Below are 27,519 nucleotides of genomic sequence, written 5' to 3' on the forward strand. Positions count from 1 at the left end.
GACTAATCATGGACTAATTAGGCTTAAAAGATTCGTCTCGCGATTTTTCATGCAAACTGTACAATTAGTTTTTTATTTTATCTATATTTAATGTTCTACGGTATCCAAAGATTAGATGTGATGTTTTTGAAAAAAAAAATAGCAACTAAACAAGGCCTTCCACAGTTCCACTTGCATAGGTTGAGCACAGGGGGTTGAGAAATGAGAATTCACACTGGTAGCTTAACTGTAGATTTTTTTAATTCCTTATGAGTTTCTTTTCTTGGCAAGTTGACATTCATTACCGTGATGACTGATGAGTTTTGGTTGGCGATGATGCGACACTTCGTCTTGGGCTGACTCAACTACTGGACGACCAAGCTAGCTATTGTCCATCCCATCACCATATATATAAAATCGCTAAGTTGGGTATAAATAAAATCTCTCTCTTCCTACCTCTTTCATTTCTAACAAAAACAATTTTACTTAGGGCCTTTTTTTGTCACATCGGACGTTTGACCGGATATCGGAAGGGGTTTTTGGATACGAATGAAAAAACTAATTTCATAACTTGCCTAGAAACAGCGAGAATAATCTTTTGAGCCTAATTAATCCGTCATTAATACATGTGGGCTACTGTAGCACTTATGGCTAATTATGAACTAATTAGATTCAAAAGATTCGTCTCGCGATTTTTTCCCTAACTGTGTAATTAGTTTTTAAATTTATCTACATTTAATACTCCATGCATATTTTCAAAGATTCGATGTGATGTTTTTGAGAAAAAGTTTTTAGAACTAAACAGGGCCTTAGCAAATTCTATATTGAGCAGTTGAGCCATATCGGCATATCCACGATGATCCTCTTTGTTGTCGCGCGTTCGTTAGCAAGTCATGTCGTTGTCGCTGAGATCTAGAATCTCCATTCGTCCACGAGAACGTCAGCCAGCGCTTCATCGATCAACACATGGCTTGATGCTAATAGGCTGCATCAAAAATTAACCAAAATAAGATTATTTCTTTTTAGAAACACAACACGCGCACACCCACCCATATGAACGCACGTACACCTAAATCTATAAGTGCATGCATTCTGGAGCGGTATATCTTAAAATTGATAAAGTGATGGACTCCTCGCTATCGATAGGTATATATGACGTACAGCTAATTTCTTGATAGACACCACCAGTTGCACTAAATATAACTAAATGTTGTGTATGTATATGCTTGTGAGAAAAACGAGCACACGCGCTGAGTTTTTCTAAATCTCTAATCAATGGTTGAGGCTACGCCGGGTGTGCTGCAAGATTGTTAAATTGGTAGCTACTGGCTATGAACACTAGGCTACTGTAGCTAGGTACTTAGACGATGGAGTTAATTATACGAATCATCAACTACGTATTCACGCATTGACCCGGCCAGCCGTTCATCTGTCTGGATTGCGCGCCGCGCGCGACCAACTAACTCAGGATCCGATAGATACGCGCGAGATGACGTCACCTAGGAGCGATGCCTACCTCATTGACTGACATGTGGGCCCCACCCCCTGCATTGCCCACATGACACCTCACACAGAACAGAGTGATGAGCTGTACACACTTGTCTGTAATGGTCGATGTGATTTAATTTTCAGTTCGATTTTGGTTTTTGAATTTTTTGATTTGACCACTTGCTTATTGTTATTGGCTGCATTATAACAGTTGCATGCTACTAGCTGCATGGATTAATCCTTTGTTAAGCAAACCATGCAAGCATATGCAGATTGTATATATTATCAGTTCATCACACCGCCGTATCATCATCTATCACACCTCAGAAAAGCTTGCTTGAGTTGTTTCAGAGATAAAAATCTAGTTAAACTATGGTTTCCGCGAGATACGGTCTTTGCATGCATGCATGCATATTGGCCGTCCCTCTGCTTAAGATCGTGTCATTTCGTGTGAAATTTGTGATCATCCACATGATCGGATTAGGTAGAGACGACTCTGATTACGTGCCTGATATGAGCAATGGACCACGGCCCGATTTGGTCTTTGGCGCCCGATCGCCCGGCATGATCAGAATGGATCGGCTAGAGAAAATGCAGCGTATCTTAATCCCTCTGAATCCTGATTCGTCTTCTCTTCAGTAGTTCAGTACTACTGCTGCATCCTCCATTGCAAGGGAACTTTTCGCCATTATTGCTCCGGAATTCGTCAAAAAAAGCTCAGGACTACTGCAAGTCTGCAACTGGGATAGCTAGCTGTTCATCAGTAGAAATTGCAAATGGAAATATATTATTAGCACTGTATTTGTATTTTTCAGTTCAGATTTTCTTTTCATAAGATAAGGCAAGAGCAATGCTTTTTTGTATGTTATACTCCTTCCATTCCAAAATATAAGACACAACCACCCTTAACACAAATACCAAGAAATAATTATCATCACCTCATAGTTTGGATTAACCTAATAAATAGAATGCATGCACCTAATAAAATTAGAGATTTTGATGATGGAGGATTCAAATAATAATATTTTAGTGTAAAAGATGTGCTAGTTAATGACATGCATGCATGCATACCTTATATTATGAAACAACTTTAAAAATTAGTCGTGCCTTATAATTATGGAATTAAGGGAGTATTATGTTCAGTTCAGTTAAGATTTAAGGCTAAGAAGAGGCCAAGACTACTACTACATGCAACTTTTCGCCATTATTACTCGCGAAGTCGTCAAAAGCTTAGTACTGGAACAGGGGTAGCTAGCTGTTCATCCGTAGAAGTTAGATGCAAATGGAGATAATATATTATTAGTGTACTGCATTTTCAGTTCCGATAGATTTTCTTCTGAAAGAAAGGCAGGAGCTTTAATTTGCATTTTATATATTATATTCAGTTCAGTTCAGATTTAAGGCTAAGAATTGGCCAAGAGTACAGTGAATTGGTAAGAGAGAAGCTGCAATTAGCAGTAGGTGAAGTGGAGCTCTCACTGGGGATCATTGGATGGTGTATGTCCCAACCGCCTCGGCCTAATCACCAGCACAATATAAAAACCATCATCACCATAATAATCATACTTGTATACTACTGTAGAATAATTCTCCATCGCAAGAATTAAACAATTGCAACGAGAAGATTCCCATAGAGCTAGCATTAGTTTTTCCAATGCTGGCCTGCCTCAGTCTCTGACAGACAGTTCATTCTCTTGTGTATCATATCCATTCTCTGCATTCTTGCAGCTATATATAAACACACCATCATCCAGCTCTAGCTACACACTGCTACTGCTGCATATTGCTAGGCACAAATTCAGAGAGAGAGACAGGTCGAGCTAGAAAGAATCACACATGGAGAACAACACATCTCATTACTCTTCTTGCATTAGCCCAGCAGCTGAGACGTCGTCCATGTCAGCTGGAGAGAGCAGCTGGGCGATGCACATTGCGAACTTCTTGGCATCACCGTACAACAGCCAGGAGATGTGCCAGGAACCAGTGATCTCTGGCAGCAGCAGCTTCTCCTCTGGCTTCTCTTCTTCGTTTGCTACTTCCTATGACGACGCATCGTTCATCACGTCGGAGATGATGTGTGACGACGACGATGACGATGATTCCTTGCAGGACACTGCCTGTTCTTCTGCAGCTGCCCCTAAGGTTAGAAAAGATTCTGCCTGTATGCCTGTTCATCTGTTCATCTCTTCTTGTTGTTCAAAACAACATTACATATATAACCTGCATTTCTTACATAGCTACCATCTGTTGTTTTACAGTTAACTAGCAACTTGAACAATGTTGATATGAAGTCAATGGCAACAATGGAGGCTAAAGATATCAACATCACACAGCTGGTAAGTTTCTGAAACAGTTTCTCTATATTTTCTTTCTTTGTTCAGAACCCAATTATATGTATCCATGTATGTTTCCTTACAAGTTTACTTAACATTGCAGGCCAAGTATTTTGTCGATGCCAGTTCACGACAGCCGGCGGCTGAAGTGCTTCAAGAAACAGTCAGTGTTGATAACAACAACGACAAGTCCTTGTATGAATGTAATGAGCTGAGGAAGAAAGGGCTCTGCTTGGTCCCTCTCTCCATGTTGATAAATTACCTCGGATGATTGATTGTACTGTTAATGTGTACTGTCAGTATTCAGTTTAATTAATCGTATACAACGATAGTGTTCATATATCACTCTCTTGTGTCAGCTGATGATCAGAAACCTAATTCCTATCATGCTGTTGAGCTGTCTGATCGTACCACTCGCTTAGAAAAATAAGTATTCAACTATTGGAGAACAATAAACAAGTAGGAAGAGATAATCTAGCTAGTGCATACGCCAGTGAGGAAATTTAATTTGTACGCATAGCTTCAGTTCTTTCTAAGTATTCAATTGTTAAAAATTTCCAAGTTTAGGCAAACTTTCAGTACAATTCATTTATCTATGTGACAGGGTAGTCATTTATCTATGTGTTACTGCATACCTTAATTATGTCATCGTAATACTTAGTAAATTTTCACGCTGCATTCATTCTTCTGAAGTACAGGTATTGACCTGTAAATCTATTACTAGAAGATAGCAACTTAGTACCTGCAGAGTGTTAAGTGCAATGTTAAATTCTCAAACTTTAATAACTAAGTATAATCATTAATCAACTAGTTCAGTCAGTTTACATTCTATCAATAGTTAAATGAGTGCCCTTGCACCTCTGCAAACGTCAGTGATGTGATCGCTCACTAGGTAGAAGCAGGCTGTAATACTTGTTAATACAAGAAGCTAATCTTTTTTTAGTGACCAGAAAGTGCCACTTGCCTCTGCTTATTCAGTCAGAATAAGTACAAGGGGCATCTCTCTGACCTTCCCAAAATACCTAAACAGCATGTACCAATTGTCTGCTTGAATAATTTCAGTTCAGTAGAATATATACATGTTGCAGGGGTAGCAGGTAGCTTATTTATATCACAACATAAGAAAATTCCCATGTGCCATCACAAGGATGCAGCTAGCATCTAGTGGACCTTGAATTCTTGACAATTCTAAGCACATCCATGGATCCCTTCTAAGTAGTACAAACTGTAGCATTTTACAGGACATAGGATGTAGGCATGTGATTCTCATTCAACTGGTTTGAATTTGTTTCTTTAAATAATGGAATTCATTAACTGGTTTGAATTTTCAGGAGCATTTCCAATTGTACTGTATATAGTTAGTTTTGAAGACTTCCAAACATCATATTGACCATGTTCTATTTTGTCGGGTCGGCTGAACGATTAGGCCGGCCAAATTTCATTAAGATTGAGTGGAGATATTGAACATGTTCTTTTCGGGCTCTTCTAGAACGCTGAAAATTTTCCGTCTCCTACCGGAAATGAACTGATTAAGGCAAAAGGTTCTCACGAAGTTCATGTGAAATTCCTTGCTCTGAAGATAGAATATGGAGCATAGCATGTTGCCTTACTAATCATATATGATATGTATAGGCCCAGTTGTTTATACTTTATACATCAGATTAGTTGTCTAGAAAAGGTCACACTTATGTTAGTATTTAGTAGTAACTTGCAGACTATTTTCTTTCCATGAAGATCCTATCTCCGACTCTGCTAGGAAAATCTCTTTTCATAGTGTGGATAAGTTTTGCTCTTTAAACAATGCCACTTGACATGTCTGACTGTTATCCATATTCCTTAATCCTTAGTACTGACTTTAATGTACTAAACTTTTTTATGACAACTTGGCAGCTGTAAAAGTACTAGTATAAAGATTTATCAAAAAGTTCTTTTAGGTTACCTTGCCATTTCAAGACATTTGTGACAAAGACCAGTGGAGAAATGGAGTAAAAAGTGCCTGCAGTATGAATCAGGTATTACTCTTTTGTTGCCGGGTTGGCCAAAGGATTAGGCCGATCAAATGCTATTAAGATATATTACTCTTTTTGATATTGAAGAAAAAATGTACTTTTAAGATATACCCTCAGTTTTTTAATATACGACGTTGTTGACTTTTGTTACAACATTTAACCATTAGTCTTATTCGAAAATTTTGTATACATCTTAAAAGTTATAAGTAATGCTTAATGGTACTTAAGTGATAAATCAAGCCACAACAGAAGAAAAAATATTTAGTTAATTTTTTTTAATAAAACGAATGGTCAAACATGATGTAAAAAGTCAACAGCGTTATGTACTTAAAAAACGGAGGTAGTATATTTCGAAGTATGAATCAGGTATTACTCTTTGAGATATTGAAGAACAAAATGTACTATACTGCTATTTAGGATACATTTGGAGGTTGGAATTATCTGGCACAAGAATCTTCTCTAGCTAAGAATATTTTGCAGCCAGTCAAGGCTAGCTGCGTTAGGGAATAGTACAAGTACAAGAAATGGAGTAAAAATTGCCTAGAGTCTGAATCAGGTATTTAAGAACAAAATATACTATTTAAGATATATTTCGAAGTCTGAATCAGGTATCACTCTGAGATATTGAAGAACAAAACGTACTATTTAAGACATATTTCGAGGTAGGAACCATCTGGCACACGAATCTGCTCTAGCTAAGAATATTTTGCAGTCAGTCAAGGCTAGCTGGGTTAGGGAACAGCACAAGTACTATACAATTTCTGAAAATGATCACTGCAACAAACTTAGTACCATCTACACACATTAACACCGATTTGATATTGACCTTCAGGGATCGTACTAAACTTAAGAATTCAGCAATGGCAGACCTGTGACAATGTCAACCTCCTACTCATCATTCATCAGCGTCAGAGCGAAAGGTGCACCTAAAATCCTTTCTGTTCTTGGTTCACTCGGCAACAAACCGAAATGATGATCCAGCTATAAACAGACCAGAAGTAGGACGGATTCAGAGAATTCAGGGACGAACGGCATCTTATCCAACCAAAAGCATCTCGGTGTTCATCAGTTCATCGGCTCCGGAAGAGACAAGCAGAGACTATAGCTAGGCTGGGGCTTGGAACATAACTGCATATTAACCATGTGTATAAATTAAAACAGTGGAGCTGATATAAAAACTGTCCACCATTGGTAGGAATCTTGTACTGCATTGTTTGAACGAATCTTAGTCTCTGGTTGGCTTGCTCAACTTGTTCTTTAGCGTCAGGGAATACGCATGGCTGGAGGCTGGAGAGCCGGCGCTGAGATTCCACACTGGCAATTGTGATATCAGTTTATCCAGAAGGCAACATGATTGTTTTTGCAGGCTTTTCCAAGTGTCTTAGTTCTTTTTAGTCACTCCCCTGTTCATCCCATCACAAGTAACTTTTATTAGTTTCAGGCAAATTAATGCTAGAAGCCCGGCGAAAAAAAAATAATGCTAGAAGATATAATACTCCATGTGTTTTTAAATGTATGACGCTATTGACTTTTGAATATGACGTTTGATCATTCATCTCATTCAAAAAATATAAATATAAAAAAATATTAGTCATATTTAGAGTGTCTTTAATAATAAAATAATGATAATTTTAGTTTAAAACACAAAATAAATGATACTTACATACACCCTTCATAAAAAAACAATTTATAAGGTAAATCTTTGGTTTATTTTCTAGAATGAAATGAGTAGCTTTTTTTTATAAAACAAATAGTCAAATGAAATATCCAAAAATCAACAATGTCATAAATTTAAAAGCAGAGGTAATACCTCTCAATAACTCTTAAAATTGGTGGGAGAACTTTTTTTTCACTAAAAAAAACTTCTCTTTTTCTAGAAGAGAAAAATATGTGGTCACCTGACAGTAATCCGGCCAGGCAGGACAGACTACAGAGTAGTGCAGAGGCAATTGGGGCCTACTCATCGAAATCCCTATCCTTGAACATCAAATTAACTTCTCTGGTTAGTCACAATCAAACACACAAACGGCGATCACATTCCAATTTCTCCGTACGATCGCCGATTAATCTGCACTCCAAACTCCAAACCCATTTACATGTACAGTTGGCGCAAAGCAGAGAGCACTGAACAGACAACGATGTACAGCACTCTCTGCGCAAGTAGCAGTAGCACACCCGGAAATTCGATCAGTGCTGCACTTCACGTTGCAGAGTTGCAGTTTTGATCTTGCGACGCATTGGCGTCGGAAGCAGGCGCCATGGTGGAATCGCAGCTGGGTCTCGCCGAAGAAGAAGAAGAAGGCACCGGGCAGTCGCTCGTGGACCTCCGCTTCCGCCTCGTCTTCCTCGCCGCCGGCGGGCGTGGTATGTCAGGAGGCGGCGCCGCTTCTTGCTGCTGCAGGCTGGTGTTCTCTGACGGCGTGGCGAAGGACGACGAGTCTCGAGGCTGGTCGAAATCTGTCCCAACAGTGGAAGCAGATCAGCATGTGAGTGCCAAGAAGACATTAGGATCGACATGGCCGATTGCTGATGCTGTCCAAGAACTGCATTGTTGCAGCAGTGTTTAACTGAATATGTTGAGTGATCATGCAAAATTTCAGTCGTTCCGTGGCCATTAGCATGCTTGTTTGTTGTCTGTCAGACAGCAGTTTGTGACAATGGGAATCTAATCTACGGTGTTTGTGCCTTGGGAAGGATCTATTTATGCATGAGTGGACAATGGACATCATGTTCTTATCAAATCCGAATCCTGTCCTGCCATATGAGTTCAACAAGAAAATTTCTGCTAGTTTATTAGCTAGACCACGTCTCGAGCTCACTCCGTATTGCAGTATTAAACTATGCATGATACAGTGTATTGTTCTTGGTTAAACATTGTTTTCTCTGAACTTCCTCACACTTACTTAACTCGTAATAAATTTCGATTCTCGTGATTCTAACCATCAATCACATAATGATTGAAGAGGATTACCAGAGGCTTACATGTTTTTATCATTCATCAAGTTTTCTTTCAAAAGGTTCAGTAATCATGTGTACACACAATCCATTGCCTGGCAAAAGATGCTGCTGGTAGTTAGGAAATCAGAAGTGTGGATTTGTTTTATCGGAGTGTTCCCTGCAACTCCGGATCCCAGATCAAGAACATGCAGACGTGCCCATGATTCTAGGATTAAACTAGAGTAACTTGCCAAGTTTGCATGCTTATCCATACATGCCACTCATAAGACAGACCAAAGCCTTTCCCAAAGAAGCCACAATCATATGAAGCAATCGCACCAACACAGAAAATCTTCCACTCTGAAGAACAAGTAATTCTTGCCATACCTTGAGAAGCCCAAGAGGTCCCTGCAGATGGTGCAAAGTTGCCCAAAGACAGAAGTTCAGACGATGCCCTGATGTCATTCATCTAAAGAACAGATGAGAGAAATCAGACAATTTGAAACAAGAAGATGATTGTATCATTTCACTGAAATTCAGGTACATTTACCCAGCTTGGAGAAGCATTCCCTGTCAGGCCATCCCAACCGATGTGCGCGACATGCTTCACGTCTGTCGGACTACCAATCTGCATCTCATGCTCCTTCACTACTGCAAAAACCATTCAGAGAATGCAAGAAAGAAGACCGTCAGTAGAAAATGAGAGATGTCAGCAAGCAAGAAAGGAGATTAGATGCAGAGGAGCATGAAAAGCCCAAAACATTGTACTATTGTACTGACCAAAGATCTGAGAGATGACCTTGAGTCCCTTGAAGATCCCTTTCATCTTGTACGCCATTGGGATGTTCCTTACAAACACGCTCTTCAGAAACAATAAGAACACAAAAAAGAAATCTTACAAGCAAAGGCAAGCAATATGCAGAAGTTTCGAAGGCTTTTTCATCCCTGACAAAGATGTGTTAACCAGATATTGTGATTATGTGCAGAATGAAATATCCCTGACAAAGATGTATCATTCTGACAAGGATGATATAGCTAGAGGGTAGTTGATGATGTTGATGCCCCTCCTCAGTTGTTTCTATTGAAAGCTTCTTGCACCACACATCCTTCTCTGAAGATGGTGCAATGCTAACTTCGCAATCCCGGCGGATGATGTCAATACTCTGGCCGATTGGTGGCTTGCAACAAGACGTTGTTTTCGGACGAGCTACATGTCGGATTTCGACAGTGCATTCATGCTAATTTGCTGGTTGATTTGGAAGGAACGTAATGCAAGAATATTTCAGCATGTGTCCAAGTTACCGGAGCAACTAGCGGAGGATATAAGAGAGGAAATTGCTGTATTTTTTTTAGAGAAGGGTTTTTTTTTTACCCGACCTCTACAACCAACTGTATATATACTGCCATTGAAATAGGGAATCTAGCTCCATAAACAACCCAATCTGAAATTTGCTCATATGGAGATTTGAACTCAGGATTTTGGGGTACTACTCAAGTCACTGTAACCACTAGGCTATATGCAGGTCACTGCAATTACTGTATGGAGAGTGGCTGGGATCTTTTCCCAATTTGGCGAGTGATCACGGTGGATAGGTCTCGAGGATTTGCCCCGGCTATTTTCTTTTCTTTCTCTTTCGTTCTTAGCTGGACCGGGGATCTTTCCCGAACTGGCACGACATCGTAGTATTGTCGTTTGTAACAATTTATTATTTTTCTCCCTCAAATCTTAATGAAAGTGGTCGGCCGACCCGGCAAAAAAGAAGGCTGTATTTTGTCCGGACTTCCAAATATTTCAGCAGGAATCACATAAAGCGGTAAGAGGTTACTATATACTCCCTCCGTCCCACAAAAAATAAACCTAAGACTGAATGTGATATATCCTAGTCCGTCCTGATTCATTGTACTAGGATATGTCACATCCAATCCTAGATTTTTTTTAGACAGAGGGAGTATGTTGTACTACTACAGCAGTGACCATGAATGTCAACTAAATAGTTATGATTTTTTTTTTAAAAAAATTGACAAGATAGATTCATGTGCAATTAATATATCATTTCACAAAATGCAAGTTCAAATTTGACTTCTGCGGGTTGTAACAAAATTTGTTATTTTTTTACAACCTTTACAAGTTGAATTTGAAATTGCATTAATTCATGCCTAATATAAATTTGTTAATAGACTCTACCTTTTTACAAGTCTAATATAAATTCTATGTATTAATTCATGTCATTAGAGACTATAACAAAGATGACAGAAAGAACTGTACCAATGAACCAATTGGCCGATACTGATATAGTGGGATAGATGCAGATTCGATGATTAATGTATACATTGGCTGGAGGTCCTTCCGCACCTCCGTGTGTGCAATAGGATGACGACGCTTTTGTGCGGCGAGAGAGCAGCACCTGCCCTAAAGAGGGATGGGGAAAAGAGGGAAGAATGTGAGAGAGATGAGGAAGAAGAGTTGGTCGATGACATATGTGGGGCTCATGTAGGTCCCATTAACCACGTCAGGCAAAACCATGCGATATATTGCCCTGAGACCTCAAGTACACCGGTTTTGCAAGTTAAGAAACGTGTTACACCTGATATTGCGGTTGAATGATGCAATTCAAACTTAGCGTAAAGCTGAGGGAACTAAGAAACGTGTTACACCTGATATTGCTTCTTTTTTTTTTTTGAAATCGCTTCCTATTTTATTCTCCACACACACGCATGATTTGTTTTACGATATTTAACAAATTCAATCTTTCGCCTTCAAATATGAGTTGAGAGTTTTGAATTTCAGTTGAAAGTTTCTTAAATTTAACTTAAATGTTTTGAATTTTGAGACGGAAGTTTTCAAATTTAAGTCGAATGTGAAAATTTTTAATTCTGAGTTAAAAGTTTTCAAACATGTGTTAAGTTTTCAAATTTTGACTTGATTTTTTAAAATTTTGAGTTGAAAGTTTCAAATCTTCAGTTGAAAGTTTTCAAGTCTGAATTGAAAGTTTTCAAATCCGAGTTGAAAATTTTCTAAATTGAAAGTTTTTAAATCCGAGTTGAAAAGTTTTTAAATCTTGACTTGAAATTTTTTAATCTTAGTTAAAAATTTCAAAAAATCTTAAGTTGAAAGTTTTAAATGTTGAGTCCCCCTACACGGTGCGGTAATCAGCAGCGGGAAAAAAAAAAAGCAAAAAGAAGCGCCACATCTGCGCGGGACCCTCCATTGGCGGCGTCTGCGCCCGCGGCGGATATGCGCGAGGCCCGTTTTGAAACTCGACAACAGGGTGCAGGGTGCCCGATCGAGTCGGTTTCCAACGCGATGAGCGATCGAGTCGGTTTTTATCCCGAGTTGCTGCGGGAGCTGTTGCTAGGCGCCCAGCGCTCTCCGATCGTCATGCACTTCTATTTATTCGTGGCACCTAGTGCTAGCTAGATAGTGATCTTGCTTCGTCTAATCTTTAGTACGTACTCCTACATATAGTAGCTGTGGATGGATATGTCGCGGCCGGTGGTAATGTACAAAAGAAGACGTGCGATAATGCCACGGCGAGCGAAACGAGGGAGGAGGCAGCACTGCTCCTCCTCCTTGTCGTTGTTGTAGCGCCCGTTCCGTCGTGGCGCCTAGCGGGAAAATTATCTCTTAAAAACCCTAATTGCGAAATTTGTTTCCTTGCTTGTTGTCTAGTGCCCGTGCCATCTCATGATCTCAATCCCCGATCTATCGTCGAGTTCATCTCCGAATCCAATTCCTTCTAAATCAAAATCCCTCCGCAAAGTCTAGTTTACCTCCCCCAAGGTCGATGGGCCGAAACTCGCTCGGCCCATCTCCCTCTCCCTCCCCGGCCCACTCTCCCGAGAGCTCTCTCTCTCTCTCTCTCTCTCTCTCTCCCCCGGCGCGCTCTCCCCCCCCCCCGCTCAGCCTCGCCCGCACGCTGCTCGCGCGCCGCCCCGAGCGCCCCCCCTCGCTCTCCGTCTCCCCATCCCTCGCTGCCGCTCCCCGCGGGCCGTTGCTCGCGCGCGCCCGCGTGGATGCCGCCCGGTCCCGCTGCCCTGCCGCCTGCAGCCTGCAGCCGCTCGGCCCCGCAGCCAGCGCGCGTGCCGAGCCGCGCCGCACCATCCGCCGCGCCTTCCCGTTGCGAGCCGCGCGCGCGTGGCCGACCGCCCGGTCGCCGCCGCCGTCAGCCTCTGCGCACGCCTGTCGCCGGTGTCGCCGCTCCGCTCCAAGACGTTCCCCCCGTCATCGCCGTCGTCATCACCCGGCCCCGCCACTCCGCGCGCAAGCCGCCAAGGGACGGAGGCAGCGCCCCCTCCCTCTGCCGCGTCGCCCCGCTCCCCTCCTCCTTTTTCCCGAACCGGCAAAGGGGCAAGCCCCCTTTCTCCCCTCCTTTTTCCCCTTTACCTCTCCGCCGGCGTCATCCTCCCTGTCGCCAATTTGGCCGCTAGCCGAGCGCCAGCTCGCGCTCTTGACCGCGCAAGTCGGTTCCCCAAACCGACATTGCCGCCTCCTTAAACCCCCGGCCTCCCCTTCTCCTTCCCTCCCCATTTTCGCCTCCTCCACTGCCGTCTCTGTTTTCGCCGTCGCCGATCGTCGCCGCGCGTGTCGGAGGAGCCGGCACGAGCAAGGACGCCGAAGAGGACTCCGGCCGCGCCTCTTCTTCCTCTTCCCCGGCCCGAGGCCGGAGAGATCACTCCCGCGCCGTCGGCCTCTCGTCACAGCGCCTCTCCTTTCCGCGGTGATGTTTCGCTTCGTTCTCCCTCCTCGCTCCGTCTCCCCCCCTTAGACTTCGGTTTTAGCTCGAGTAGACCTCCCGTAGTTGGCCGGCGCCGCCCCGACCGATGCCGTTGCTCGCCATGTGCTCGCCGCCGTCGCCGCCCGAGTTCCGTAGCACCCGCACGTCGCCAGCCTCCCTCGGCGTGTTCCCTCCAAATCCGACGCTAGCATCGAGTTCCCGTGGCCGCGTAGATGCTCCCACCGCCGGGAATCGGCCCCTCGTGACCTCGTCGCCGTTTCCCTCTCCTCCCGCCGCCGGTTGTCGCCGCCGCGATTCGCCGCCGTCAAGCTCCCTCCGGTGAATCCGAGCCGTTGGCTCGCCTCCCCGCGTCCCGTGCAACCACCCGGTGTACTCGCTGTCGCTTGTATCGCCGTGGCTCGCTCCGCCGATCGCCGCCGCCGCCCGCCGTCCGTTTCGGCTGGGCCTTCGTCTACCTTCCGCCGACCCGCGTGGCTGCCACGTAGGCGCCACGTCGGCGCCACCTCGGCCGCGACCAGATAAGCCGACCCGGCCAGCCGCTCCCTCCGTTTCTCCCCGTGCGCGTGGTCCGCGGTAAGCCGTGAGGCTGCACGTGGGCCCGCCGCCTCCGCCCTCACCGCGAGCCGCGCGCATGCGCCGCGCCTCCCCTCCCCAAACCCTAGCACGCCGCGTGCACCCCGCTCACGGTGAGCCGAGCCGCCGACAAGCGGGTCCCACCCGGGACCGCGCGTGGTGAGCCCGGTCCACCGGCCCTCTCTCTCCTCCCTCCCGCGCGCGCGCGCGCGCTTGGGCCGCCTTGGGCCGGCCGGCCCATTTAGCTTGGCCGGTCCGCTCCATTTCCCTTGGGCCGCGCCCTAGCCGTCCGAGGAAAGTCTAGATTCCCTCCCTTCATCATTTCTTTTTCCTTTTTCCAAAAAAGGATTTAATTAAATCCTTTTTCCTTTAGACCAAAAATCCAATAATCTTAGAAATTCAATATCTTTCCAACCATAACTCCGCTTGACTCCGTTCAACTTCCAAAATTTCCCAAATCTCGAGATCTATCCAATGGCACGCTTAGAGGTCATTAATAGGGCTTTATTTTCGCCGTTTGTTGAGTTGTTCCGTTTCGCGTGTAGTTTCGGAGCCCGAAGACCCGCAGTGCGAGGATTTCGAGGATCAAGCTCCAGATCTCGAGCAAGGCAAGCCACCTTTGAACATCTTGAGCCTATATTTGAAATTTAATTATATTGCTTGCAAAATATTATGCATTGATAGGATCACACTTAATCTGTTGTCCCGTCTGCAAGGCAGATTGGCGGACCTACCTAACTTGTTGCAATTGATCCTTCCGTTGAAAATTGCTACACCATGTCCCCTTGTAACCACCCAGATGCGCCTCGATAATCGTGCACTCTGTGCGAATATCGACGGTCGCCTTCAAACTTAAAATTTGAGTAACAACTTGGGTAAAACTGGAGTTTTACAAAAGACTTGGAAAACCCGACACTTGGGTCGGTGCTTGTGAACTAAATGAATTTCCAAAACCGCGGACCGGGGAACGTACCGGGTGTACGGTTTCCCGCTCTCGCACTTAAGGACCGATTCCTTGGAATTTCATCCAAACATAAGTCAAGTACGACCACATGGGTGGAATGGGACACCCCTGGCTGAGTAACTAGCTTATCAGGGGAGCCTTGATGCCGAGAGACATGTGGATTCGCCGGGGTGGTGTCGGGGAGGACCCCTGGGCTTCCTGGCACAGTATGGTCTGGGACCTAACCTGTTGTTGGTCTGGGACCCCTCTCGTCGGCATATGGTAAACCTGTGTCGGCTTTCGAAATGCCTTGTCATGAAAGCTTGGAGGTCTCCCGACGTGGCTGATCCCCACGGGCTGGATGATCCGGGTTAGTAATGTCATGTGGGTAAAGTGTACCCCCTCTGCAGAGGTTAACAAACTGTTCGAACAGCCGTGCCCACGGTCATGGGCGGATGTGAGGTGATTCCTAGCGTAGTTTTGTTTGACTACTGCTTGTGAAATTGCTGTTGAGAAACTGGGTTCTATGTTTGGAAAACCTGCAGCTGATGGGATCAGCTAGGCCCGGGTGGCCGTTTAAAAGTTGTTGGCCCGGGTGGCCGTTTGAAAGGTGTTGGCCCGGGTGGCCGTTTAAAAAGCTTTTGGCCGGGTGCCAACCTTGTTTCAAAATCTAAAGACTGATACATTGCACATACTCCGACCGGACGAGACGCACTGCCTCATCCGTGTCGTTTGAGAAGCACTCACTTAGTTGCTTTTAGAAAAGAGTTCAAATAAAACCAATCGCAAAAACAAACAGCCTTTCCTTGAAGCTTGCATTAAACACTTAATTCCCATGGCTTGCTGAGTACCCCCGTACTCACCCTTGCTCTATATAAATATCCCCCCCCAGTTGCTGAAGAAGATGAAGCAGATCCTGCTGATGAGGAGTTCTTCCAGGAGCAAGCCGGCTACGATGAGTTTTAGGGTTTCGGCCTAGTTCCCAAGTCGCGCCTGTGATTGTTTGGTCCAAGTCCTGGCTTCCGCTTTCCTTTTGTAATGCAGTTGTGAGCTCGGGATCTGTCCGCAGCCCAACATGACTGTACTTCTACTCTATAATAAAGAGACTTCTGTTGCTGTGATATTCTGTCTCCCTGTGATACCAGCACTGTTTCCTGGGACTGGTATCGATTAACAGGTTAGTTTGGAGCGTCACGGGTTAGTTCCGGTCGGGACTAGCTCGGGGCGTGACAAGAGATGGTATCAGAGCACAGGCTTGGCCCTAGGGCGAAACCCGACGCTTAGGACGACCCTAAGGATACTAGATTCAAAACTACTTGCGAAAAGCTAAGGTTTCTCTCTTCTTCTTTCTTTTCAATAGTTTGTTTCTAAAATGGTTACTGATCCTTTCTTCCTCTTTCAAAATTGTAGATGGCAGTGAACGCCAGTTTCAGTTCCCACGGTTTTGGTGAGGGTCACCACGTCGCCCAGCTTCGTGACCTCGCCCGTTTCCTTGGCTTCTCGTGTCCCGAGTACACGGGGTACTCCGTGGACCGTGTTCCCCCTCACTGTGAGCTCTCTGTGTACCTTTACCCTCGTGGAGGTATACACGGAGTTGGCCTTCGCCCCCACCACTTCACTGTGGCCAGGCCCACTCTCCAGATCGCGTACCAGGACCTCTCCTGGACTGCGCTTCGCCGCCTGGCCCACGACTACGGCCACCGTCTCGGAGGCTCCGCCTTCCGGCAGCTTCCACGTCTTCCTTCTGGCCACGCAGACGCCAGATACCCTTGTCCGTACAGCGAGTCTCAGCCAGTGCTGACTCGCATGGTCGAGCTTTCGGAGGCTCAGGCCACTCAGCACGACCTACTCCTTGAGGCTTACCGCTCCCTTGCCCGCCGCTACGCCGCCTTGGAGGCCCGTCTGGCCGAGGAGGGTGTCACCTCAGTTGACACTATCTCTTGGGACTCAGGCCGTCTCTGCCACGCCAGCCACCTGTCCTCCCACAGCTCCCGCGGCTCTGCTCGCACTCCCAGTGGCCCGCGCTCCCCCAGCTCGCGTGCGCCGTACTCACCAGTGTACTCCCCCTACCCACACCCAGTTAGCCCTTCCTACACCCCCGGACACACTCCAGTCGCTTCCTCCCGCCGTGGCCCACGCTTTATCCGCACTGCGCGGAAGCGTGTTGTTGGTTCTTCCACCGTGTTCCGTTTCCGCCACCCAGCTCCCCCACCGCCAGCGGCCCGTGCTGCTGCCGGCCCTCGACAGGTCCCGCCGGTCCCTTCGCGCCAGCCGATCGACGTTTCTTCGACTGAGGAGCCGACCACAGGAGGCAGCCAGGCCGACGAGGAGTAGAGGAGGCAGTCTTCAGCAGCCGTCCGTGTGTTAGGCCCTTTTGTTCCGCCGCCAACTCTTTTGGAGTCGTGGCGAGGTAGTGCGTGTGTGTGTTTGATGTGGGTGTTGTTTGGTAGTCTGGTTCTCCTAGGAGGTGTGCGCACAGTCAAGCTCGGCGTAGCTCTGTGACTTGTCCACACCCGTTGTATCAGGTGTTTTTACGATTTGAAAAAATCCAGTTTATGCCTAGTGTGTGCTATCTGAGTTGCTATTTGCTTTGCTCCTTGCCCTCCTAAGTGCTTATCTGACTCTTACCCCGCCCTTTTCTGGGAGTTTAGATGGCTAGCCGCCCCCGTCGTACAGCTCGTGCACCAGTCCGCTTTGGTTTTGAAGATGGTAGAGTTGAAGCAGAAGCAAATCACGAACCAGCTAATGAGCATTCTCACCACAGCAACCGTTCGCACCGTACTGTTTCCCGCAACGCAGAGGTTGAGCAACCTCGCCGCAGCAGCCGCTCGCATCGCACAGTTTCCCGTGAAGCAGAGTTGGAGCAGTCTCACCGCTCTCACCGCACTGCCAGTCACAATTCTGGAGAAGAACGCCTCCCTTCCCCACCTCATGTGGAAAACAACATGCAACACATAATGGCAGTTCAGACACAGATCTTGCAAGGTCTAACCACAGCCATAGCCAGCTTTCAGCATAATGCGCATGGAAATGGCCACCCTCACGTGGGCAACAATAGATCCAAGCTGACAGACTTTCTGAGGTCACGTCCACCAGAGTTCTCTCAGACCATCGAGCCCGTCGAGGCTGACGATTGGTTGAAAGATGTGGATAGAAAACTCAACTTAGTGCAGTGTACTCCTGTTGAGAAGACGCTCTACGCCTCTCACCAGCTAAGAGGACCTGCCGCAGATTGGTGGGAGAATTACTGCAATGCACATCCTGAACCCACTAACATTGCTTGGGATGAGTTCGCTACGGCTTTCCGTGTAGCTCATGTGCCTGAAAGCACTATTGACATGAAGAAAGAAGAATTTAACAGACTCAAGCAAGGCCACAGCAGTGTCAATGAGTACCTAAGTCAGTTCAACAAGTTGGCTCGGTACGCCCCTGAGGAAGTAGACACCGATAAGAAAAAGATCAGGAAATTCTTGAAAGGAATCGCAGTTGGAATGAGACTCCAGTTGCTTGCTCATGACTTCCCCACTTTTCAACATATGATCAACAAAGCACTTCTACTTGAGGATGCCAGAAAAGAGGCCACCGAAGAATACAAGAAACGCAAGTCTAACCATCAGGGAAATTCTTCCCGAGGCGCACCTCGCCCTCGCTACGGTCAGCCCATGCAATACCATCAGTCGGTCACTCAGGCTAACCGCCAGTCAAGCTACGCCCCTCGTCCTCAGATGAACCGTCCGGCACCTCCGCCACAGCAGCGTGCCCCTAGTGGCAACACTGCGCCAAACAGTGTTACCTCCTTCAAGTCACCACAGGGACCGTCAGCAGTTCAGTGTTTCCGGTGCAACCAGATGGGTCACTATGCTAGACAGTGTCCTCAGAATCCTACCAACACCAGCCCAGGACATGCTAATGGCAGCACTGCCAGAACTCCTACTCCAGCGGCAGCTCAGTCTCGTCCTAGCTCTCAAGCAAGTGGACAAGGTTCTCGTGCTTCCAACCACTTTGGTCGAGGACGTGTGAATCACATTCAAGCTGAAACCGCTCAGGATGCTCCAGACGTTGTGATGGGTATGTTCTCTGTCAACTCCGTACCCGCAATAGTCCTGTTTGATTCGGGAGCTTCCCATTCTTTCATATCGCAAGCTTTTGTGAAAAGAAATGGTTGGAAAACCCAAAATTTGCGTGTACCAATGATAGTACATTCCCCTGGAAGGAATATAAGGGCAACTCAAATATGCCCGGAAGTTAACCTTAGAATTGAGGAAGTTAACTTCCTAGCCAAACCGATAGTCCTAGACTCGCAAAGCTTGGACATCATCCTAGGGATGGATTGGTTGGCTAAGCACAAAGGACAGATAGATTGTGCCGAAAAGTCCATCACCTTGCAAGGACCTGGAGGAAAGCAAGTCCGCTTTACCCCTAACACCCCTACCGCAAGTCGGTCTATCCTAACCTGTTTGCAAGTCACCTCCTTGGAGTCGGTGCCCATAGTCTGTGAATATCCCGACGTATTTCCGGAAGAATTAACAAGAATGCCACCAGACCGAGAGATTGAGTTCGCCATAGAACTGGCACCAGGCACAGCTCCAATTGCAAAAAGACCCTACCGAATGGCCGCTAATGAGTTAGCAGAAGTTAAAAGACAAATCGAAGAACTGGAAAGTAAAGGTTATGTGCGACCTAGCTCATCCCCTTGGGGAGCCCCAGTGCTTCTGGTTAAGAAAAAGGATGGCTCTGAGAGAATGGTAATTGACTATAGAGCCCTGAATGAAGTAACTATAAAGAACAAGTACCCGTTGCCTCGGATTGACGACTTATTCGATCAACTTAAAGGAGCAAGAGTCTTCTCAAAAATTGACTTGAGGTCAGGTTACCACCAACTGAAAATCAGATCTGAAGATATTCCGAAGACCGCTTTCTCGACGCGTTATGGTCTATATGAGTTCACAGTAATGTCCTTCGGACTCACCAATGCTCCAGCATTCTTCATGAACTTAATGAACAAAATCTTTATGGAATACCTGGACCAGTTTGTAGTGGTATTCATCGATGACATCCTGATATACTCTAAGAATGAGGAAGAACATGCTGAACACCTGAGGCTGATAATGGAAAAGCTCAGAGATCATCAACTATTCGCTAAATTCTCGAAATGCGAATTCTGGTTGGACCGAGTAGCTTTTCTTGGTCACGTGATCTCCTCCAACGGTGTCGAAGTAGATCCCAGCAAAGTTGAAGCTGTACTTGCGTGGAACCCGCCCAAGAATGTGTCGGAGATTCGCAGCTTCCTCGGCTTAGCTGGATATTATCGAAGATTCATTGAAGGATTCTCTAAGCTAGCCAGACCTATGACCGAGCTGTTAAAGAAGGAAAAGAAATTTCAATGGTCCACAGCCTGTGAAGACAGCTTTCAAGAAATGAAGAAAAGATTGACCACTGCCCCAGTTCTCACCTTGCCAGATATCCGAAAAGACTTCGAGATCTTCTGTGATGCATCAAGACAGGGCTTAGGATGTGTCCTAATGCAAGAACGAAAGGTTGTGGCCTATGCATCCAGGCAGCTCAGGCCTCATGAAGTCAATTACCCCACCCATGATCTCGAGTTGGCAGCCGTGATTCATGCTCTTAAGATCTGGAGGCACTACTTAATAGGGAACAGATGCGAAGTATACACCGATCACAAAAGTCTTAAGTATATCTTCACTCAGACCGAGTTAAATATGAGACAGAGAAGATGGTTGGAACTAATCAAGGATTACGATCTTGGAATCCACTATCATCCTGGTAAAGCCAACGTGGTCGCTGATGCGCTAAGTCGCAAGGCCTATTGCAATATAGCTCAAATACGGCCTGACCAAGATCACCTGTGCAGAGAATTGGAGAAGTTAAGGCTGACCGTGGTGCAGTCAGGTGTCCCTGCCAGCTTGACAGTACAGCCTACCCTAGAGTCGCAAATCCGGGAGGCTCAGAAAGACGACGAAGGGATAAAAGAATTAATAAAAAGAATACAGGAGAAGAAAGACACCAATTTCTCCATAGACGATCAAGGCACAATTTGGTGCGGTCCACGCATCTGTGTACCGGCCAAGAAGGAGTTAAGAAATCTCATCCTAAAGGAAGCTCATGAGTCCGCTTACTCCATTCATCCAGGAAGTACGAAGATGTACCAAGATATCAAGGCATACTTTTGGTGGGCTGGAATGAAGCGAGATGTCGCAGAATACGTAGCCTTGTGTGACATTTGCCAAAGAGTCAAGGCAGAACACCAAAGGCCAGCTGGACTGCTACAACCCCTACCGATTCCCGAGTGGAAATGGGAAGAGATCGGAATGGATTTCATCACCGGTTTGCCAAGAACCCCCAGCGGATACGACTCCATTTGGGTAATCGTGGACCGACTCACGAAGTCAGCACATTTCGTGCCAGTGAAGACCACCTATGATGGAAAGAAACTAGCAGAACTCTACATGACTCATGTCGTATGTAGATTTGGCTGTCCCAAGAAAATAGTGTCGGATCGAGGCACTCAGTTCACCTCAAGGTTCTGGAAGCAATTGCATGAAGCACTCGGAACTGATCTGAATTTTAGTACGGCCTACCACCCGCAGACCGATGGTCAGACAGAAAGAGTAAACCAGATCCTAGAAGACATGCTGCGAGCATGTGCCTTGGATTTCGAAGGCACTTGGGATCGTTGTTTGCCGTATGCCGAGTTCTCATACAACAACAGTTATCAGGCCAGCATTCAGATGTCGCCGAATGAGGCAATGTTCGGAAGAAGGTGCCGCACTCCCTTGTGCTGGAATGAGGTGGGCGAAGCCTTGGTATTCGGTCCTGACATACTCAAGTCAGCAGAAGAACAAGTTAAGCTGATACGAGAACGTTTGAGGACAGCACAGAACCGTCAGAAGAATTACGCTGACAATCGGAGGCGTGACCTTGAGTTCGAAAAAGGAGATCATGTGTACCTACGGGTATCACCACTCCGAGGAATGAGAAGGTTTGGGATGTCCGGCAAGTTAGCACCCCGCTACATCGGCCCCTACCTCATAACCGCCAGACGTGGCGAAGTGGCTTATCAGCTTGAGCTACCTGAAGGTCTCGCAGATGTGCACAACGTGTTCCACGTATCCCAGTTAAAGAAATGTCTTCGAGTTCCAGAAGAGCAAGTTCCCCTAGGTAATATCGAGCTGGAAAAGAATCTGACCTACAAGGAAAGACCGATCAAGGTTCTTGAAGAAGCAGAACGTCAGACTCGAAGGAAGACAATCAAGTTCTACAAAGTCCAATGGAGCAATCATTCTGAAGATGAAGCAACCTGGGAACGAGAAGATCTTCTCCGCGCCGAGTTTCCGGAGCTGCTCCCTTAGGTGCTGAATCTCGGGGACGAGATTCTTGTTAGGGGGGTTGGTCTGTAGCGCCCGTTCCGTCGTGGCGCCTAGCGGGAAAATTATCTCTTAAAAACCCTAATTGCGAAATTTGTTTCCTTGCTTGTTGTCTAGTGCCCGTGCCATCTCATGATCTCAATCCCCGATCTATCGTCGAGTTCATCTCCGAATCCAATTCCTTCTAAATCAAAATCCCTCCGCAAAGTCTAGTTTACCTCCCCCAAGGTCGATGGGCCGAAACTCGCTCGGCCCATCTCCCTCTCCCTCCCCGGCCCACTCTCCCGAGAGCTCTCTCTCTCTCTCTCTCTCTCTCTCTCTCTCTCCCCCGGCGCGCTCTCCCCCCCCCCCCGCTCAGCCTCGCCCGCACGCTGCTCGCGCGCCGCCCCGAGCGCCCCCCCCTCGCTCTCCGTCTCCCCATCCCTCGCTGCCGCTCCCCGCGGGCCGTTGCTCGCGCGCGCCCGCGTGGATGCCGCCCGGTCCCGCTGCCCTGCCGCCTGCAGCCTGCAGCCGCTCGGCCCCGCAGCCAGCGCGCGTGCCGAGCCGCGCCGCACCATCCGCCGCGCCTTCCCGTTGCGAGCCGCGCGCGCGTGGCCGACCGCCCGGTCGCCGCCGCCGTCAGCCTCTGCGCACGCCTGTCGCCGGTGTCGCCGCTCCGCTCCAAGACGTTCCCCCCGTCATCGCCGTCGTCATCACCCGGCCCCGCCACTCCGCGCGCAAGCCGCCAAGGGACGGAGGCAGCGCCCCCTCCCTCTGCCGCGTCGCCCCGCTCCCCTCCTCCTTTTTCCCGAACCGGCAAAGGGGCAAGCCCCCTTTCTCCCCTCCTTTTTCCCCTTTACCTCTCCGCCGGCGTCATCCTCCCTGTCGCCAATTTGGCCGCTAGCCGAGCGCCAGCTCGCGCTCTTGACCGCGCAAGTCGGTTCCCCAAACCGACATTGCCGCCTCCTTAAACCCCCGGCCTCCCCTTCTCCTTCCCTCCCCATTTTCGCCTCCTCCACTGCCGTCTCTGTTTTCGCCGTCGCCGATCGTCGCCGCGCGTGTCGGAGGAGCCGGCACGAGCAAGGACGCCGAAGAGGACTCCGGCCGCGCCTCTTCTTCCTCTTCCCCGGCCCGAGGCCGGAGAGATCACTCCCGCGCCGTCGGCCTCTCGTCACAGCGCCTCTCCTTTCCGCGGTGATGTTTCGCTTCGTTCTCCCTCCTCGCTCCGTCTCCCCCCCTTAGACTTCGGTTTTAGCTCGAGTAGACCTCCCGTAGTTGGCCGGCGCCGCCCCGACCGATGCCGTTGCTCGCCATGTGCTCGCCGCCGTCGCCGCCCGAGTTCCGTAGCACCCGCACGTCGCCAGCCTCCCTCGGCGTGTTCCCTCCAAATCCGACGCTAGCATCGAGTTCCCGTGGCCGCGTAGATGCTCCCACCGCCGGGAATCGGCCCCTCGTGACCTCGTCGCCGTTTCCCTCTCCTCCCGCCGCCGGTTGTCGCCGCCGCGATTCGCCGCCGTCAAGCTCCCTCCGGTGAATCCGAGCCGTTGGCTCGCCTCCCCGCGTCCCGTGCAACCACCCGGTGTACTCGCTGTCGCTTGTATCGCCGTGGCTCGCTCCGCCGATCGCCGCCGCCGCCCGCCGTCCGTTTCGGCTGGGCCTTCGTCTACCTTCCGCCGACCCGCGTGGCTGCCACGTAGGCGCCACGTCGGCGCCACCTCGGCCGCGACCAGATAAGCCGACCCGGCCAGCCGCTCCCTCCGTTTCTCCCCGTGCGCGTGGTCCGCGGTAAGCCGTGAGGCTGCACGTGGGCCCGCCGCCTCCGCCCTCACCGCGAGCCGCGCGCATGCGCCGCGCCTCCCCTCCCCAAACCCTAGCACGCCGCGTGCACCCCGCTCACGGTGAGCCGAGCCGCCGACAAGCGGGTCCCACCCGGGACCGCGCGTGGTGAGCCCGGTCCACCGGCCCTCTCTCTCCTCCCTCCCGCGCGCGCGCGCGCGCTTGGGCCGCCTTGGGCCGGCCGGCCCATTTAGCTTGGCCGGTCCGCTCCATTTCCCTTGGGCCGCGCCCTAGCCGTCCGAGGAAAGTCTAGATTCCCTCCCTTCATCATTTCTTTTTCCTTTTTCCAAAAAAGGATTTAATTAAATCCTTTTTCCTTTAGACCAAAAATCCAATAATCTTAGAAATTCAATATCTTTCCAACCATAACTCCGCTTGACTCCGTTCAACTTCCAAAATTTCCCAAATCTCGAGATCTATCCAATGGCACGCTTAGAGGTCATTAATAGGGCTTTATTTTCGCCGTTTGTTGAGTTGTTCCGTTTCGCGTGTAGTTTCGGAGCCCGAAGACCCGCAGTGCGAGGATTTCGAGGATCAAGCTCCAGATCTCGAGCAAGGCAAGCCACCTTTGAACATCTTGAGCCTATATTTGAAATTTAATTATATTGCTTGCAAAATATTATGCATTGATAGGATCACACTTAATCTGTTGTCCCGTCTGCAAGGCAGATTGGCGGACCTACCTAACTTGTTGCAATTGATCCTTCCGTTGAAAATTGCTACACCATGTCCCCTTGTAACCACCCAGATGCGCCTCGATAATCGTGCACTCTGTGCGAATATCGACGGTCGCCTTCAAACTTAAAATTTGAGTAACAACTTGGGTAAAACTGGAGTTTTACAAAAGACTTGGAAAACCCGACACTTGGGTCGGTGCTTGTGAACTAAATGAATTTCCAAAACCGCGGACCGGGGAACGTACCGGGTGTACGGTTTCCCGCTCTCGCACTTAAGGACCGATTCCTTGGAATTTCATCCAAACATAAGTCAAGTACGACCACATGGGTGGAATGGGACACCCCTGGCTGAGTAACTAGCTTATCAGGGGAGCCTTGATGCCGAGAGACATGTGGATTCGCCGGGGTGGTGTCGGGGAGGACCCCTGGGCTTCCTGGCACAGTATGGTCTGGGACCTAACCTGTTGTTGGTCTGGGACCCCTCTCGTCGGCATATGGTAAACCTGTGTCGGCTTTCGAAATGCCTTGTCATGAAAGCTTGGAGGTCTCCCGACGTGGCTGATCCCCACGGGCTGGATGATCCGGGTTAGTAATGTCATGTGGGTAAAGTGTACCCCCTCTGCAGAGGTTAACAAACTGTTCGAACAGCCGTGCCCACGGTCATGGGCGGATGTGAGGTGATTCCTAGCGTAGTTTTGTTTGACTACTGCTTGTGAAATTGCTGTTGAGAAACTGGGTTCTATGTTTGGAAAACCTGCAGCTGATGGGATCAGCTAGGCCCGGGTGGCCGTTTAAAAGTTGTTGGCCCGGGTGGCCGTTTGAAAGGTGTTGGCCCGGGTGGCCGTTTAAAAAGCTTTTGGCCGGGTGCCAACCTTGTTTCAAAATCTAAAGACTGATACATTGCACATACTCCGACCGGACGAGACGCACTGCCTCATCCGTGTCGTTTGAGAAGCACTCACTTAGTTGCTTTTAGAAAAGAGTTCAAATAAAACCAATCGCAAAAACAAACAGCCTTTCCTTGAAGCTTGCATTAAACACTTAATTCCCATGGCTTGCTGAGTACCCCCGTACTCACCCTTGCTCTATATAAATATCCCCCCCCAGTTGCTGAAGAAGATGAAGCAGATCCTGCTGATGAGGAGTTCTTCCAGGAGCAAGCCGGCTACGATGAGTTTTAGGGTTTCGGCCTAGTTCCCAAGTCGCGCCTGTGATTGTTTGGTCCAAGTCCTGGCTTCCGCTTTCCTTTTGTAATGCAGTTGTGAGCTCGGGATCTGTCCGCAGCCCAACATGACTGTACTTCTACTCTATAATAAAGAGACTTCTGTTGCTGTGATATTCTGTCTCCCTGTGATACCAGCACTGTTTCCTGGGACTGGTATCGATTAACAGGTTAGTTTGGAGCGTCACGGGTTAGTTCCGGTCGGGACTAGCTCGGGGCGTGACAGTTGTGGTGTGACCTCCCCGACGACCTGCTCCGCGACGTCCTGCAGAGGCTCCCCGCCCTGGGAGACCGCCTCCGCTTCGCCGCCGTGTGCCGAGCATGGCGAGCCGCCGAGCGTTCGCACTACCCGCGCCCCGCCGTCCCGTGGCTCGTGGCCCCTGGCCACTGCGTCAGCCTCCACGACGCCGCCATCCACCGCGTCTGCAGCCTCCACGGCGGCGCCACCGACGTCGTCTGCCGGGGCTCGTTCGACAACTGGCTGGCGATGGTGCCCACGTCGTCGCCTCCTCCCTACCAGCCCTTCCTCCTCAACCCTTTCACCATGGCGACCGTGAAGCTGCCGATGTGGACCAACCCAGAGACCATCACCAAGGTCGTCATGTCCGCATCCCCCGCCGCCGCCGACGGCGACGGCGGCGGCGGCATCACGGTAGCTGCGATCGCCCGCGCCGACCCGATCGAGGTTCGTGGCGCGGCTAGGCAAGATCTTCGTCTGCCACCTCCCGGGGAGGAAGAAGAAGAAACATCATCCCGATGATGATGATAATGCTTGGTCGGACATTAGCAGGGTGTTCTACATCCAAGACATCGTGTTCTTGGAAGGGAAGCTGTACGCCGTCACCGAAGCGGAGGAGATCTTCGCCTTCGACGACGCGGACATCGAGCACTACTCGCACTTGCCCAGCGACCAGTGGCGGTGGACGCATGTCGACAAGCAGGCGCCGGCGTTTGGCCGCACCGAGTTCTACCTGGTTGCCTGCCACACGATGGGGAAGGTTCTAGTAGTTTCCAGAGACTTCGGCAGAGCCCGCGTCCCCGACACCGGTGGCGGCCGCGCCGCGGCGCGCTACCACACATCTAGATTCAAGGTGTACGTGGTCGAGGAGCACGACTCGAGACGTGGGGATCCTGGCGAAAGAAGACGCGGCTGACGAGAATCCCCAGGCTGCGTGGCCACGCGCTCTTCATCGGCGACGCTTCTTGCCAAGCGTTCGATGTCACGTCGTCCGGCGCCGGCGGCAAGATCACCGAGAATCAGATTTGGTACGTCGACGACGAGAGGAACATGGTGGTCACCGTCGCCGCCGGTGATGGTCCGGTGATCAGCTCCTCCTGGGCATTGCGGTCGGTGCAATCGTACGACATGCGGACCAGCTGCTTCCGTAGATACCAGCAAAAACCCCATAAGCCGTCGTCGCC

The 27,519-nt window shown here is 48.7% G+C and overlaps 2 protein-coding genes across 2 annotated transcripts; one reads left to right on the top strand and one right to left on the bottom strand.

Moving 5' to 3' along the window:
- Positions 1-3,035: 3,035 nt before the first annotated feature.
- LOC4337076 (uncharacterized) lies at positions 3,036-4,145 on the top strand. The gene is made up of 3 exons (XM_015779575.3): positions 3,036-3,609; positions 3,726-3,803; positions 3,904-4,145. Exons 1-3 carry the CDS (start codon positions 3,304-3,306, stop codon positions 4,069-4,071), a joined length of 552 nt encoding a protein of 183 aa, XP_015635061.1. The 5' UTR covers positions 3,036-3,303; the 3' UTR covers positions 4,072-4,145.
- A 3,621-nt stretch (positions 4,146-7,766) lies between these two features.
- Positions 7,767-9,737, bottom strand: LOC4337077 (CRIB domain-containing protein RIC10). The gene is made up of 4 exons (XM_026024505.2): positions 9,527-9,737; positions 9,297-9,397; positions 9,134-9,215; positions 7,767-8,266 (listed from the first exon to the last, which is right to left on the bottom strand). Exons 1-4 carry the CDS (start codon positions 9,582-9,584, stop codon positions 8,010-8,012), a joined length of 498 nt encoding a protein of 165 aa, XP_025880290.1. The 5' UTR covers positions 9,585-9,737; the 3' UTR covers positions 7,767-8,009.
- Between the last annotated feature and the right edge of the window lie 17,782 nt (positions 9,738-27,519).

This window comes from Oryza sativa, chromosome 4, assembly GCF_034140825.1.
Source record: "Oryza sativa Japonica Group chromosome 4, ASM3414082v1".
NCBI classification, from domain to species: Eukaryota; Viridiplantae; Streptophyta; class Magnoliopsida; order Poales; family Poaceae; genus Oryza; species Oryza sativa.

Coding starts and splice junctions, on each gene's coding strand:
- LOC4337076 (XM_015779575.3), top strand. CDS start 3,304: ATGGAGAACAACACATCTCATTACTCTTCTTGCATTAGCCCAGCAGCT. Junction 3,610..3,725: donor CTTCTGCAGCTGCCCCTAAG/GTTAGAAAAGAT, acceptor GTTGTTTTACAG/TTAACTAGCAACTTGAACAA. Junction 3,804..3,903: donor ATATCAACATCACACAGCTG/GTAAGTTTCTGA, acceptor TTAACATTGCAG/GCCAAGTATTTTGTCGATGC.
- LOC4337077 (XM_026024505.2), bottom strand. CDS start 9,584: ATGGCGTACAAGATGAAAGGGATCTTCAAGGGACTCAAGGTCATCTCT. Junction 9,216..9,296: donor GGAATGCTTCTCCAAGCTGG/GTAAATGTACCT, acceptor TCTGTTCTTTAG/ATGAATGACATCAGGGCATC. Junction 8,267..9,133: donor GACCTCTTGGGCTTCTCAAG/GTATGGCAAGAA, acceptor CTGTTGGGACAG/ATTTCGACCAGCCTCGAGAC.